Raw genomic sequence first — 14,500 nt, 5'->3', positions numbered from 1 at the left:
CCTGCAGGAACCACTCTCCAGCGTTGAGCTTTTCCAGGTCAGTCCAGTTGAACATGGAGCAGTGCTGGTAGGCGCGCTCTGGGAACACCTCCTCCACGTTGGTTGTTCTCCTGAGAGTCTTGTCATGCATCAGAAAGGGCACCCCATCATAGCTGCAAACACACACCCTCTTACAGGGGAAGGAGAGAAACTCCCCTTCCCACTCCAGCCCCTCTCACATCAAAATCCTTGGGAAGGTCTCAACCAGCCTAAAAAAAATCCCCAGCGTCCTCCACCCACCTTAGACACCTGCTGGGTGTTGGCAGTCACTCCTACACTGACACAACACTGTCCATGCCTCAGCCACTTCTCCCCATTATCCCCTCAAAAATTTCAAAATCAGGGTGGCTTGGACAAGAACACCCACCCTGAATGCTCATCAAAGCTTCTGCAGCTCCCAAAAACATCAGAGGTTTCCCTGGATGCACAGAGACACACAGCAGGAAAGAAGGGGAATTTTCAAAGCCTCTCACATCAGGCTTTCAGCAAGATGCAAGGCTTCCAAACTACCAAAAATGCTCTGAAATTGCCTTCTCCAATTGAAAACTGGTTCTGTGCCCACATGAGTTAAGTTCATGCTTTAAAAAAAATAAAAAAAAAAAACCAACCCACACCTCTCAGATGAAACTAAGCAGGCAAATGCATGCCCTGGGGTTTTTAAGTCATCTGGATATTACAGAATAATGGTCTGGAAAGCATAAAAAACTCTTTAAACTTTCTTCCACTCCATTTCCTGTGACCAGATCAGTGCTGGAACCACACAGGGTAGTGACAGTTTTTATCAAAGGCAGGGGAACAGTTTTCTGCACCCAGGACAAACCTGGTAGCAATGACATTTTCCAAAGCAAGGAGTCCATGTTCCTAACAGGAGACTCAGAGAAAGTCTGAAAAGAGGATGGGGTGAAATAACAAATCCCATTTGAATTAGGAGACAACCCAGAGCTGTTTTCCAGAGGGAAAATGAAACCCAGTTTTAGAGGATGGAGCAAATGTTGCCTCAGCTTTACCACTGCCCTCAGAAGCCCCTTCTCTCAAAGGTCACTGGCACCTTTATTTGCTATTTCTGGCCTGTGCTGTGGCACCTCCTTCCCCCAGCCCAAAGCAACCTGCTGACATGGCAATCCCACGCTGCTGCAGTCAAAGGGTTTAATAAATACAGTTAAAAATAAAATTAAAAAAAAAAAAAAAAGCTCAGGAACTGCAGAATGAAGAGTGTGGAGTGTTTAAAAGTGCCAGGAGCTCGAGTTTAACATCTCCTAGGAGAGCAGAGCACTGCTAAGCCTTAACCACAGTGCAGAAATCCTCTGGGGCACTTGACATTTGCTGCCTCCTTTCCAACCCTTCCCTCCCAGCACCACTCAGGGCTAACCACAGGGTCTTGGCAGGCCCAGGTCTGAAGCAGGAATTCAGAGACAGCAGGCAGAGCTTTAGAAGAGGAGATGTGGGAGGGGGTGGAAGAGAGAGAGGAACAGGCAGCAATTCTGGGCCCCTGCTGCTTGGAGCAAAGCTGGCTTTCCAACTGGTTTGGGATGTGGGGTGGGTGTGGAGCAGGAGGTGATGGCTCTGAGTGCCTGTCCAAGCTGGTACATATCTAGAAGAACATGGAAATATTCCAGGAGGGATGGAGCTATCCAGGCACAGGAGCAGAGAGCATCTTCCTGAAGGATAAGGACAGCAAGGGATGTTGTGCTGCCAGCTGCACCAATATCCCACTTCTCTGTCTGAAAGTCAATGGAATCCTCTTTTTCTGAAGGCACCTGGGTCTCTTGGAGGAGGCTCAGGAAATTGGGTCATCAAGGGCATTGTTTAAGCCTGGAGGGCTCCTCTGGAATGGCTGATGAGTGGCAGTGGAGAAGGATCTTGGAGCTTTTCCAGCTCTCCACCTCCCAAAGGCCACCCTTCTCCTTGGCCAGTGTTAATGGATTCAGCCATGTGAGCCAAGTGCTCATCTGGGAGCTGGACACTCGAGTACTTGTCCCCTCCCAACAGCTGATAAACTCATTTTGGTAAAAACAAAAATTGTGTAACATACATCTCAATTCATACTCCATCCTTCCACAGTGACCTTCCACTCACCAGTGGGAAGAAATTCCTTCTGTTTTTAAATCATTTTCTTGCCAAAAAAAAAAAAAAAGTGAAGTAAAAAGAAAGCAATTCAAAATAAAACTTCCTTCTAGCAGGCAAAAATATCTGTCCACCAACACAAATCTCCAAAGCAGTCAGGGAAAAAAATAAAATATCTGCTTTGAGTCTTTTTGTGTTTGTAATTGATACTGGGACAAACTGGGAGCAGGAATATTAAGGAATATTAAGGAACTATCAAACTCCTGGAACAAAGCACAGCTCTGGAAATAACCCTCTCTAAATCTGAATTGCTCTTGTCCACTCAGCTCAACCTTTGCCAGCAAGGAATGACTTTCTGACAGTCAGCATCCTCCTTCCCTAAAGACTATTGCCAGAGGAAGAGGAGAAGGAAGAGCTTCCTCCTGGTGTATTCTTGGGATGGTTTGTCAAGGTTGGTGAAAACTCTGCTGTGCAAAAAAAGTCAAATTAGAATTTCTGCTCTGTCTGCACCTGGGGTATCCCAGGAGAAGTCACAAACAAGCTCTGGCTGTGTTTTACTGGAATAAACCAGGCTCTAGGATAAACTACAGCCTTCCTGCAAATGAAGGCAACAAAGAGATCCAGGTTCCCTCATCTGGACAAGTCCACCTTTCACCATCACCTCAGTGAAATGATCAGCAGCATCTGACAGAGACAGACAGGAGTTACTGATGAGTTCAGCAGGACAGCCCTTCCCAGTGGGAAAAAGCTGCAGTGCCCAGACTCTGGACATGCTGGACCATTCCTGCCTGGATTATCCACAGGCAGCCCCAGTGACCTACCTCAGCACCACATCAGCCTGCACTCCATACACCTTCTGCTCCACTGCCTTCTGGAAGGACATCAGAGTGTTCTCTGGTGCCAGCTGTCAGGAAAACATTAAAAAAATGAAAAAGCAATGAGAGATCAGTAGCACGAGGGAAGTTTACAAAGCAATGTCAGCAAGGAGGCTGGGAGGAGGGTTTGGAGATATCAGGGATCTAAAATGTTGTTATTCCACATCTATCTGTGCCCAAAAATTCCTGTCTCTTCCATACCACAGGGAACAACTAGACCACACATTCTGTAAGATACATTTTCCTCCCACTTCTGCTCATTCCATAAAGTCATCTATTAGTCTAAAAATCAGAGAGTTTCTCTAATAACAAATGTTCCAGTTAGTTTTACCAACAATTTAAAAAATTGTGCTAAACCTAGGAAATTTACCCCTGTGGCTGTCAGAGAGGAGGACTCAGATTTTATTTGAAATTCCTCCCTGTTGAATGGAGCAGATGGTAAGAGAATTAGGGTTTGTTTAAAATAAAAATGGTGTGAAGACAGATACTTTGCTGTTCCACAAAAGCAGGACAGTGTAGCTGCTCCCAAAACACCCAAGAAACAGCAACAGGCAGACCAGAAAAAAAATATTGAAAACTACAGAAAGAAAACCTGGCAGGTTTTCTGCACTGAATCACATCAAAATAAAGTAATTTTTGAAAAATGAATTGGTTTTTTTCCCTTTTTTTTTTTCAGGTTCAGAGCACCTGTAACACTGTTTTTCCACCAGCAGGATCAGTTTCCTCAGGACACAATGAGCATTCACAATCCATGATTTACTGCAAAGGGGAATAATTAACAGCAAAGGCCAAACTGCACCATGCAAGCAAGATATTACAATAAAATATTGTAAATAAGTATAAAAACTGGCTTAAGCACTTGGAGTGGCTGTAAGAGACATTTGTTTTCTGATCACTTCACAGGCTCAGGTCAGCAAAGCTTTGGGCTAAAAGAAAATAATCAGAGCAAACATCAGCCCCAGCCTTCCCCCAGCCCTGGTATCTCAGCATGGGATTCCTCTGGCTCCAGCCACACCCCAGCACAAGTTCATTTCTATCTTTGCCCAACAAAGGCAGCACAGAGCCACATTATCTCCTAAAGCAGCTCCCAGCCAAAGCCAGACTTGTCTGGGCCAGGACAGAGGTGACAGCCCCGGCGCCTGCCTGGGTCACCCAAGGGTGATCCAAGAGGAGCCCTGCACACATTCCCAGAGCCCTGCACACATTCCCAGAGCCCTGCACACACATTCCCAGAGCCCTGCACACATTCCCAGAGCCCTGCACACACACTCCCAGAGCCCTGCACACACATTCCCAGAGCCCTGCACACACATTCCCAGAGCCCTGCACACATTCCCAGAGCCCTGCACACATTCCCAGAGCCCTGCACACACTCCCAGAGCCCTGCACACACATTCCCAGAGCTCTGCACACATTCCCAGAGCCCTGCACACATTCCCAGAGCCCTGCACACACATTCCCAGAGCCCTGCACACACATTCCCAGAGCCCTGCACACATTCCCAGAGCCCTGCACACATTCCCAGAGCCCTGCACACATTCCCAGAGCCCTGCACACACATTCCCAGAGCCCTGCACACACATTCCCAGAGCCCTGCACACACATTCCCAGAGCCCTGCACACATTCCCAGAGCCCTGCACACATTCCCAGAGCCCTGCACACATTCCCAGAGCCCTGCACACATTCCCAGAGCCCTGCACACATTCCCAGAGCCCTGCACACACATTCCCAGAGCCCTGCACACATTCCCAGAGCCCTGCACACATTCCCAGAGCCCTGCACACACATTCCCAGAGCCCTGCACACATTCCCAGAGCCCTGCACACATTCCCAGAGCCCTGCACACATTCCCAGAGCCCTGCACACACATTCCCAGAGCCCTGCACACATTCCCAGAGCCCTGCACACATTCCCAGAGCCCTGCACACACATTCCCAGAGCCCTGCACACACATTCCCAGAGCCCTGCACACATTCCCAGAGCCCTGCACACACATTCCCAGAGCCCTGCACACATTCCCAGAGCCCTGCACACATTCCCAGAGCCCTGCACACACATTCCCAGAGCCCTGCACACACTCCCAGAGCCCTGCACACATTCCCAGAGCCCTGCACACATTCCCAGAGCCCTGCACACATTCCCAGAGCCCTGCACACACATTCTCAGAGCCCTGCACACACATTCTCAGAGCCCTGCACACATTCCCAGAGCCCTGCACACACATTCCCAGAGCCCTGCACACATTCCCAGAGCCCTGCACACACATTCCCAGAGCTCTGCACACATTCCCAGAGCCCTGCACACACTCCCAGAGCCCTGCACACACTCCCAGAGCCCTGCACACATTCCCAGAGCCCTGCACACATTCCCAGAGCCCTGCACACATTCCCAGAGCTGGCAGCAGAGAGCAGCAGCCACAAGGAGCTGGAGAATCCCAGCCACACTGCCTGCCAGCACCTTGGGCTGCTGCCACCAGCTGGGCTGTCCCTTCCCAAGCAGCCCAGGTTTGTGCAGGGTAACCCTGCAATGATCCTCTCCCCACACTTTGCTTTTGCACCCACCCAGAACAGTCATTCCTTTTGCACCCTCCCAGAAAAACCTCTCCTCCAAGGCAGGCTGGGAGGGCAGGGCTTGTTCAGCCTGGAGAAGATTCTGGGGAAATCTCAGTGCCTAAAGGGGCTCTGAGGAGACCTCACTGCAGCCTTGCAGTACTTCAAGGGGGGGTTGGAAAAAAGGAGAGCACATTTTACACAGACAGGACACAGGGAATGGCTCCCACTGCCAGAAGGCAGGGCTGGATGGGATTTTGGGAAGGAATTGTTCCCTGGGAGGGTGGGCAGACCCTGGCACAGGGTGCCCAGAGCATCTGTGGCTGCCCCTGGATCCCTGGCAGTGCCCAAGGCCAGGCTGGGCAGGGCTGGGAGCAGCCTGGGGTAAGGAAGGTGTCCCTGCCCATTCCAGAGCAGAGGAATTAAATGAGCTTTCAGGTCCCTCCCAACCCAAACCATTCTGGGATTAGAGCCCTTCAGGCAAAGACAGATCTCCCTGTGAGCAGTGGTGAGTCCCCAGGCTGTCACCCTGACAGAAATAATTGCCTCTCCCAGGGAGCCCATCCCAACCTGCCCTCTGCAGCTGCTGAACCCCTGCACAAGGCACTGGCACCCGTGACACAACTCAGCAAACATCAACCAGAAAGCCAGGAGAGCAAATTTAACCTTTCCCACCAAGGGCAGAGGCTGCCTGTCCCCAGAGATGGCACCACTCTGGAGGCAGGATTGCTCTGCACCAGGGGTTTATCAACCCTGAGATGAGAGGGGTTTTGTGAGAGAGGAAAATCTGAGATAGAGGCATTTCCACCCTTCCAGCCTGTCTATTCCTCCAGGAAGGAAGGAGCTGAAGCCCCAAATAAAGCATGTTTAAGGCAAAGATGCATCCAAGTGGGGCAGCTGTTACAGGAATTAATTGCTGAGATTTAATTGTATTTTCTGAAGAAGGCTTTACAGCTAAACTCCCATAACTAACAAAAAAAAATGTACAACCTTTCTGCTTGTGTTTCTTTCTGTATCTCTCCAGATTTTTTTAAGGGATGCCTCCTTGGTACAATATATTCAGCTATGCTATGTCTAAAACCCAAACCCAGGTTTATAACAAGGGATACCACCAAATCCTTAAGAGAAAGAAACCTCGGGGCACAAAGCAATGATTTCCAAACCTCCTCTCTTTTATAAACCATGCCCAGGTACTGAGAGCCAGACAGACCCAGCTCAGGATTTCTAAAAGCTCTTCCTCTTCTCTGTGCTTGGTTTGAGAGACTCATCCCCTGCAAAAATCAGGCTACTATTCATTTCTTCCTGCTGCAGAGACACAGCAGTCATTTCTAGAAAATTACAGCAAATGAACTCATTTTGGTTATTTTTGTGCTTAGAAATCCATTGCAAATGCATTCAGACAGAGACAGGAGCTTTGGGGACCTTCCTTAAAGAAGATTATGAAACTGTGTTAGAGCAGCACAGCCTGGCTGCAGCTGGACATCACCACATTTGTGTTTTTCCTTCATTAGCCAGGCCTTAAAAAGAAATTCATGGCATCATTTGTTGGGGAGGTTAATGAAGAAACCTGGAGAGAAGAACCAAATTTTATTCCAAACTAATTGCAGCCTCAGCAAACCTCTGGCTGGTCTAGGGGAACGTGTCCCTGGCCATGGCAAGGGGTTGGAACAAGGTGGTTTTGAAGGTCCCTTTCAGCACAAACCATTCTGGGATTCTGTGATTTTGCACTAAAGGATCTGATCTTTTGTTTCATCAACAAGATTTAAGGGTGTTTTCTTGTCCTTTTGGAAATATGGCCATCATTTTAATTTATTTTTCTTTTTTTTTTTTCCTCTTTATCTCTCCAGCATTAATCTCCTTGTGAGCCACAAACTGGACCAAAAAACCCCACAAGGATTAAAGTATCTAAATACCTAAAATATCTAAATATATCTAAAATATCTAAGACATGAAATCTTAGAAATGAAATCTTATCTAAGAATTTTCTTTTCTGTAGAACAATGCCCTGTGTGTGGCTCAGTGTGGGATCTGCCAGGCCATTGGATTTCAGCACTACTGTCCCATGCCAGGTGAGTAACACTCCAAGGCAGTAAGAGTTCTGTTTAAAACAGAAAATAAAACATTTAATCCCCATATTTCAGAGAGCATCCATAACTAACCCTCAGAACTCAATCACCTCCAAGGTCCCTTCCCATCCAAACCATTCTGGGATTCCGTGACCCAAATTTTCAGTAAATTCCTCAACTAGAATGAAAGGAAGTGACACAGCACAAAACAAACCAGAAATAAAAAAAAAAAAAAACCAAACCACCAACCCTACAATGGACAAGAGGATAAACTCATAAGCAAGAGCCATTAGGGATCTAATAAGGAGATGCAGGAGATGAGACCTCATTACTGTACTGCCCACACAAGAAAGCTGCAGCTTGATTTAATGAAAGAGGACCTGACCTGACCCAGATTTATTTCCCAGACAATCCCTTCTCCTGCTCTGGCAGGAGATGTTCATTGTGAGGGTTTGCTGCCATCCATCAGGCCAGCAGCCAGGTTAACTGCTCTTATTTTGAACATGTAACACAGCTGTGCAGCAAAGCAAGTGCTTCTTGACTTCACCTGCACAAGCAGCACAAACCAAAGCTCTTCAGAAGCCTGAAGAAAAAAAAGCCACCCCAAACAGATGCTGGCAATGTTTGGGAAGAGAATGAGGAGGAAAGAGAAGATGAAGGGAAGGATGCCACAACTGTATGAAAACCAGCAGCCAAAAGAATGCAATGGCACAAACCAGCCTTTTGTTTGCACCTCAAACAGCTGGGGTGGCACTTGGCTCTGGGTTCAAGCCCTCCTTTATTTCCACAGCAACCCCAGGCAGCAGGAGTGCCTCCAACCTGTATTTGTTGTACCCATCCCTGGAGAGTGCCAGCTGCAGCAGCTCAGGGTCACTACTCACCATGGGAGCCCCACGGTGCCCCAGGATGGCTGGCTTGGGGGCCAGGGCCTTCTTCTCCATGATGCAGGGCGAGGAGATGGCCAGGGGCACCAGGTAAAGTGCAACTACAACTGCCAGGTATGCAGTGAACATCAGCATCTGGGAGGCTGGGGTGGAGAGAGAGACACAGAGATGGTGAAAAGGCTGGCCCTGACCTCCTCACATCACAGCAGCAAAGGCAAGACTCCTCCTCTTCCTCCACTGACCCACTGTCAGTGCCTCCAGTGTGAGAGCAGAGCTCTGTGTTTAGGGAAAAACATTAAAAAAAAAAATAAAAATCAAGTCCTGAAAGAGGTTTTCACTTCATTTTGTATTGGGGAAACAATTAGTCAAGTGAATTGCTTCAACCTCCAGAAATGTAGCTCAAAATGCTGTTGGCATTTCCACCCTTTGGGTGGGACAGCACCAAATTTTGCCCTGCCTGACAAGAGAAATAATTCACCAGTCACACACAGCTAAAAATAAGCCATGGCACCACCTCAGTGCATTTAAAGTTTATATTGGTGGCTCACCAGCACCACCCACTTCAGCCAGGGCAAAGCCACTACAGCTCTTCTGCCTTGAGATTTGCACCAGAAAAATGCAATAATGTTTTACTGAGCAAGCTGGAGATGTTTAAATAAATCCCTGGGCTGTGACAGAGCTGCAGTGCTTGGGGCCAGATGAGCAGTACTGCCACCCATGCCACCCAAATTCCATTTATCAGTGACTTCCCACCAAGCCCAGGCTCCCTGGGAATCTCTGGAAGGTGCTGACAAAGCAACAGAATCCCCCCTGTGCCCCACAGATGTGTGTGCTCCTTCTGAAAAACAAAAACAACAGGCACCTTTGAACACCTGAGATATCTGGAGCCACTTGAAACCACAGATGTTACAGCAGAAGACTTGACTTTTAAAATTTTGTAAAATTATTATTTATTTTACAAACTCATGAAGGCTTTGGAACTCAAGGGGTAACCTCCAAAAAAGAAAAAGAAAAAGAACCCAAACCAACCCCCTTAAAACAAGTATTTGCAATGGATGCAAGATAGAGAAGGTGGTGGGGTTTTTTTTATTTTTAGGCCCAGCTCAGCTCCTGGCCACAGCTGATCTGGTTTTACTCATAAAGAGGCTCCTCTGCTTCCAGCATCTAACAGGCTCAGTCACACATGTTCCCACAAGGCAGAAAGTAACTCTAGGAACTCTGCCAGGGATTTTTCCCTCCATCACTCAGGGAGCACTCCAGGAACTCAGTGACACCTTGCTCAGGGACCTCATGCTGTGTCCTGCACCTTCAAGGTGTCTCAGCACCCAAACCTGCAGGCAGACACAGAATGGGATCCTGAGCCAGGTCCTGCTCACCCAGGAGCACCCAAACACCAACTAGGCTCTCAAAATTCAGTTTAACCAGAGCAAAAAAACCCGTAAAATTTTATTCAGGAAAAAAAAAAGCTGAAATGCCACAAAGAAATGGCAAGAACAGGCTTGCACCAAGATCTGCAGCTGTTTCCAAAATATTAAAATCCTGTTTTCCATTAAAAGTGACTGGAGGTTCTCACAGATATTTTGGGTTTTTTTCCTTTTATTTCTAAACCACCATGTCTGTAAACTCTTCCAGGTAAGAGAAATTCCATGAGACAAATGAGTCTGAAATAATCTTAAGATCAAGAGATACCACTGTTTTTTCTTAAAAACAAACAAAACAATCCAAGAACAGAAAGAGAGAAGGAAAACAGCTTCCTGACTTATTAAAAATTATAAAACAAAAAGGAAAAGGAAAAATGAGAAACAAGGTTGGGGGAAAGAGAAACCAGGGAGGGAACAGAGAGAAACAATGGGGGGAAAAAAGAGAAAGAATGGGGGGAGAAAGGGAAACAAGGGAGAGAAAAAGAGAAATAAGGGGGGGAAAAAGAGGCAAGTGGGGGAGAAAGAGATACAGGGGGGGAAAAACAGAAAAAAGGGGAGGAAAAGAGAAACAAGGGGAAAGGAAGAGAACAAGGGGGGAAAAAAGAAACAAGGGAGAGAACAAGAGAAACAAGGGGAAAAAAAGAGACAAGTGGGGGAGAAAGAGAAACAAGGAGATGAAAAGAGAAACCAGGCAGGGAAAAGAGAGAAACAAGGGGGGGGGAAAGAGAAACAAGGGGGAAAAAAAGAGAAACAAGGGGGGGAAAAGAGAAACAAGGGGGAAAAAAAGAGAAACAAGGGGGAAAAAAAGAGAAACAAGGGGGGGAAAAGAGAAACAAGGGGGGAAAAGAGAGAAACAAGGGGGGAAAAGAGAGAAACAAGGGGGGGGAAAGAGAAACAAGGGGGGAAAAAGAGAGAAAGAAGGGGGGGGAAAAGAGAGAAAGAAGGGGGGAAAAAGAGAGAAACAAGGGGGGGAAAAGAGAGAAACAAGGGGGGGAAAGAGAGAAACAAGGGGGGAAAAAGAGAGAAACAAGGGGGGAAAAAGAGAGAAACAAGGGGGGAAAAAGAGAGAAACAAGGGGGGAAAAAGAGAGAAACAAGGGGGGGGGAAAAGAGAAACAAGGGGGGGAAAAAGAGAGAAACAAGGGGGGAAAAAGAGAGAAACAAGGGGGGAAAAAGAGAGAAACAAGGGGGGGGGAAAAGAGAAACAAGGGGGGGAAAAAGAGAGAAACAAGGGGGGGAAAAAGAGAGAAACAAGGGGGGAAAAAGAGAGAAACAAGGGGGGGAAAAAGAGAGAAACAAGGGGGGAAAAAGAGAGAAACAAGGGGGGAAAAAAGAGAGAAACAAGGGAGGAAAAAGAGAGAAACAAGGGGGAAAAAAAAGAGAAACAAGGGGGGAAAAAGAGAGAAACAAGGGGGGAAAAAGAGAGAAACAAGGGGGGAAAAAAAGAGAGAAACAAGGGGGGAAAAAAAGAGAAACAAGGGGGGAAAAAAAGAGAGCCAAGAGGAGCAGCCACTGCCCACCCTGCAGGAACAAGGAGGTACTCACTGGCTTTCTCTGTCCGTGCAAACTGCCCTGCCACCAACCACGACAGTGCTGTGACAGCTGCCAGGGCTCCTATATGCAAGAAAGGGGCTGTGGCCTGCAGGGCACAAGAACAGGAGAGGAAAATGTGATTAAAAACACCCCAGCACCTCGAAAATTCGTTGGTTTTGCAGGTTCTGTTTTGGCCATTGCTTCCTTCCAAATCCTGATGTTGCATCTGGCTTTTAGGTGGCTCTGAAGGGAAAGGAGGAAAGCTGTAACCCCCTTTTAGGGGAATTTCTTCTCCAATAACACAGGTATTTGGGAAAAGGGCTGCTGGAGGGAGTCTAGAGGAGGCCACAGAGCTGCTGCAAGGCTGGAGTCCCTCTGCTCTGGAACCAGGCTGGGGAGTTCACCTGGAAAAGGCTCCAGGGACAACTTATTGTGGCTTTTTAGGACTTAAAGGGAGTCTGTAAGAAAACTGGACAGACTTTATGGGGGTCAGCTGCAGTAGGACATGAAGGAATGGTTTTAAACTGAAATAGTCTAGGTTGAGACTAAAAAATTTCAGGATGAGGGTGGGGAGGGCACCTGTGCCAGAGGTGCCCTCTGCAGCTCTGGCTGCCCCTGGATCCCTGGCAGTGCCCAAGGCCAGGCTGGACAGGGCTGGGAGCACCTGGGACAGTGGAAGGTGTCCCTGCCATGGCAGGGGTGGGAATGGATGGAGTTTAAGGTCCCTTCCCACCCAAACTCTCCTGGAATTCTCTGAACACACTGGACTGTATCAGCAGGGTGCAGCAGCATGACACAAAGCTGGAGATGTATCATCTGAGTCGTGTTTCTGCTCTCCAACTCCCTGCCCAAATCTTAAAAATACCCCAGGAAATAAAGCACTTCAGAGAAATGTTAGTCACTTGGGTGAATGCCATTTCCACCCCCTGTATTTGCATAGATTTGCATACTCCCAAATACACGTCAGTGGTCACCTCTTAAGCAAAATGGGCAAAATATTTTTGGACTTCTTTTTTTGAGGAAGAGGGGGGAAAAAGGAACAGAGAGCAGATCTGTAAGAAATTAAATTTGTAGGTATTTTCCTTTCCTACTTCTCTAGCCCTGCATGACACCACGAGTCTTCCTCAAAACAATTTTCTCATTTGCCAGGATTTCAATTTGGGCTGTGACAACCATCAAGACAGAGCTTCATCCTAGAGAAATACATAAATCCCATGGAATTCAGCTGCACTGGCCCCTTTCCTCCCCCAGGGAAGCACCCTTGCAGACAACTTACCTGCAGTGAAATAAAAACCATCTCCCACTCATCATCCCAAAGCTGTGCTATCGACGACATGGTCACCACAGTAGTTATCAAGGTTGTCACCAGGCCAATCTGCAAGAAACCAGGGGGTGTTTACAGGCTGGGGACTGTGGTTAGTATAAAAATGAGGTTAGGATAGCTATTATAGGTTGGGAAATGGAGAGAGGAAAGCTTTGCATGTGATAAAGGTCTGGAAAAAGACTCACGGGGAAGGAGGCTGGGCTCATGTGCTGTCATGTTAGAACAGATAATGGGGCTGGGAAAGGGACACTGGTGGCACTGAGGTGACAGACCTCAGCCCACCAGGACCTCCTCCAGCCTCCCTCTCTCGTGGAAGCCCTGAGAGGTCTGAGCAAATCAGTCAAAAAGAAAACACCACCTCCGTGGTGAAGGTAAAAAGTTCAAACCGTGGAAAAGTGCCACGGAAATAACTCCAGCTGCAAAGACTGGAAATCTGGGCTGCCTGTCTAAAAATAATTCCTCACTCTCTGCCTGTGTCTGGTGTTCAGCCTCTGCTGTTCTGCCAGAGCCAAAGGATGCTGCTGCAGATCCAAAGTCTGCAGGGGAGACTTGGCAGAAAACTGATCTCCAAAAATGAATGGCTCACGGCAGGTGCACAGGGTTTCTCTAGGACCATTTCAGGTTTAACACCTAGACCAGCAAACAAAATCCCACATGGCCAACATTTACAGAGTCCCTTTGGTGCATGTAAACAGGAATCCTCTTTCTAGAGCCCTAATTCCCCTTGGTGTGGCCATCCTGTGTGACACAGAGGTGTCAGGACACAAATCTCCACTCCTCCTCCCATCAGCTCCAATTTATTGCTGCTTCTCCTCCCCTCACACTCATCTCCCACTTGGCTTCCAACCCTCTGCACAGAATTACAGGAGAAAATTGGAAGGACTTGTGTGCTTTGCCCATACCAGCCTTTCCCACACACTTTCATCTATATTTGAAGTTAATTCAGTAAGGTTCAGAGAAAAATATTAACTTATTCCAGCCTTGTATCTCAACCTCCTCAGGAACTTGAGGGAGGTGGGGAAGGGAAGAGACAGATCCACACATCTGAGCTGTGATGGAAAGGGGGCTTCTTTGGAAGAAGGGGAGGAAGGGTGGGAGTCCAGAGGGTAGAACTGATCACCAGCACATCCCTCTTCTGGACTTACTCCTCTAAGCCCACCAACACATCTGAAAAATACCATTTTCCCTGAGGAGGGAACATATGTCAGACTCAAGAATTGATCATTTATTTTGCAGCAGCAGTCAGACAGTCCCTGCTCCCTCTCTGATTGCATCCTCTTCCCCTGAGGAAGCGTGATTTCTATCATCTCTAAGGCAAAGAAAAAAAAGGAAAAGCAAAAGGCAGGGTGGGGAAGAGTCAGCTGTCCTCGTCCTGGGAGGTGTTCAGGCTCTGATCCTCCACCATGTGCAGAATTTCAGGAGGAGCTGGGCATTGGCAGATCCAGGACTGCTCCCTTTATTTCCAGTTAGCAGACTGCCAGCTACAAGGGGATCCTGCCAACCCATTTTCTCTCCCTGCACGCCTTTCCCCTCCCTTTCTGTGCTCCAAGGATCTTTCCCTGTGTTTCACAGCCGTGTTTCTCAAACTGCTTCACACACAAATCCCCTTGGGCCCAGCAAACCTCACCCTGCCCAGCCTCAGCTTCAACACCTACATCCTCCTCTCCCCAGGCTTTCCCAGCTGGTCCCTCCAAGCACACTCTGAACAGCTTCACCTCTGCTCAGCCCCTCTCCAGGGCTGGGTT

The 14,500-nt window shown here is 47.9% G+C and overlaps 1 protein-coding gene across 2 annotated transcripts in view; it reads right to left on the bottom strand.

Annotated features, from left to right (window-relative positions):
* GDPD5 (glycerophosphodiester phosphodiesterase domain containing 5) overlaps positions 1 to 14,500 on the bottom strand; it is a 104,310-nt gene that overhangs the window by 12,284 nt on the left and 77,526 nt on the right. For both annotated transcript variants that reach the window (XM_059871471.1, XM_059871475.1), the window contains exons 6-10: positions 12,708 to 12,806; positions 11,444 to 11,537; positions 8,476 to 8,621; positions 2,925 to 3,007; positions 2 to 152 (exon numbers count right to left, since the gene is read on the bottom strand). In XM_059871471.1, coding sequence (XP_059727454.1) covers positions 2 to 152; positions 2,925 to 3,007; positions 8,476 to 8,621; positions 11,444 to 11,537; positions 12,708 to 12,806 — 573 coding nt within the window. The remainder of the gene's footprint in view (position 1; positions 153 to 2,924; positions 3,008 to 8,475; positions 8,622 to 11,443; positions 11,538 to 12,707; positions 12,807 to 14,500) is intronic.

Source organism: Haemorhous mexicanus, chromosome 2, assembly GCF_027477595.1.
Source record: "Haemorhous mexicanus isolate bHaeMex1 chromosome 2, bHaeMex1.pri, whole genome shotgun sequence".
Classification (NCBI taxonomy): Eukaryota; Metazoa; Chordata; class Aves; order Passeriformes; family Fringillidae; genus Haemorhous; species Haemorhous mexicanus.
This window is presented reverse-complemented; position numbering and strand designations above follow the sequence as displayed.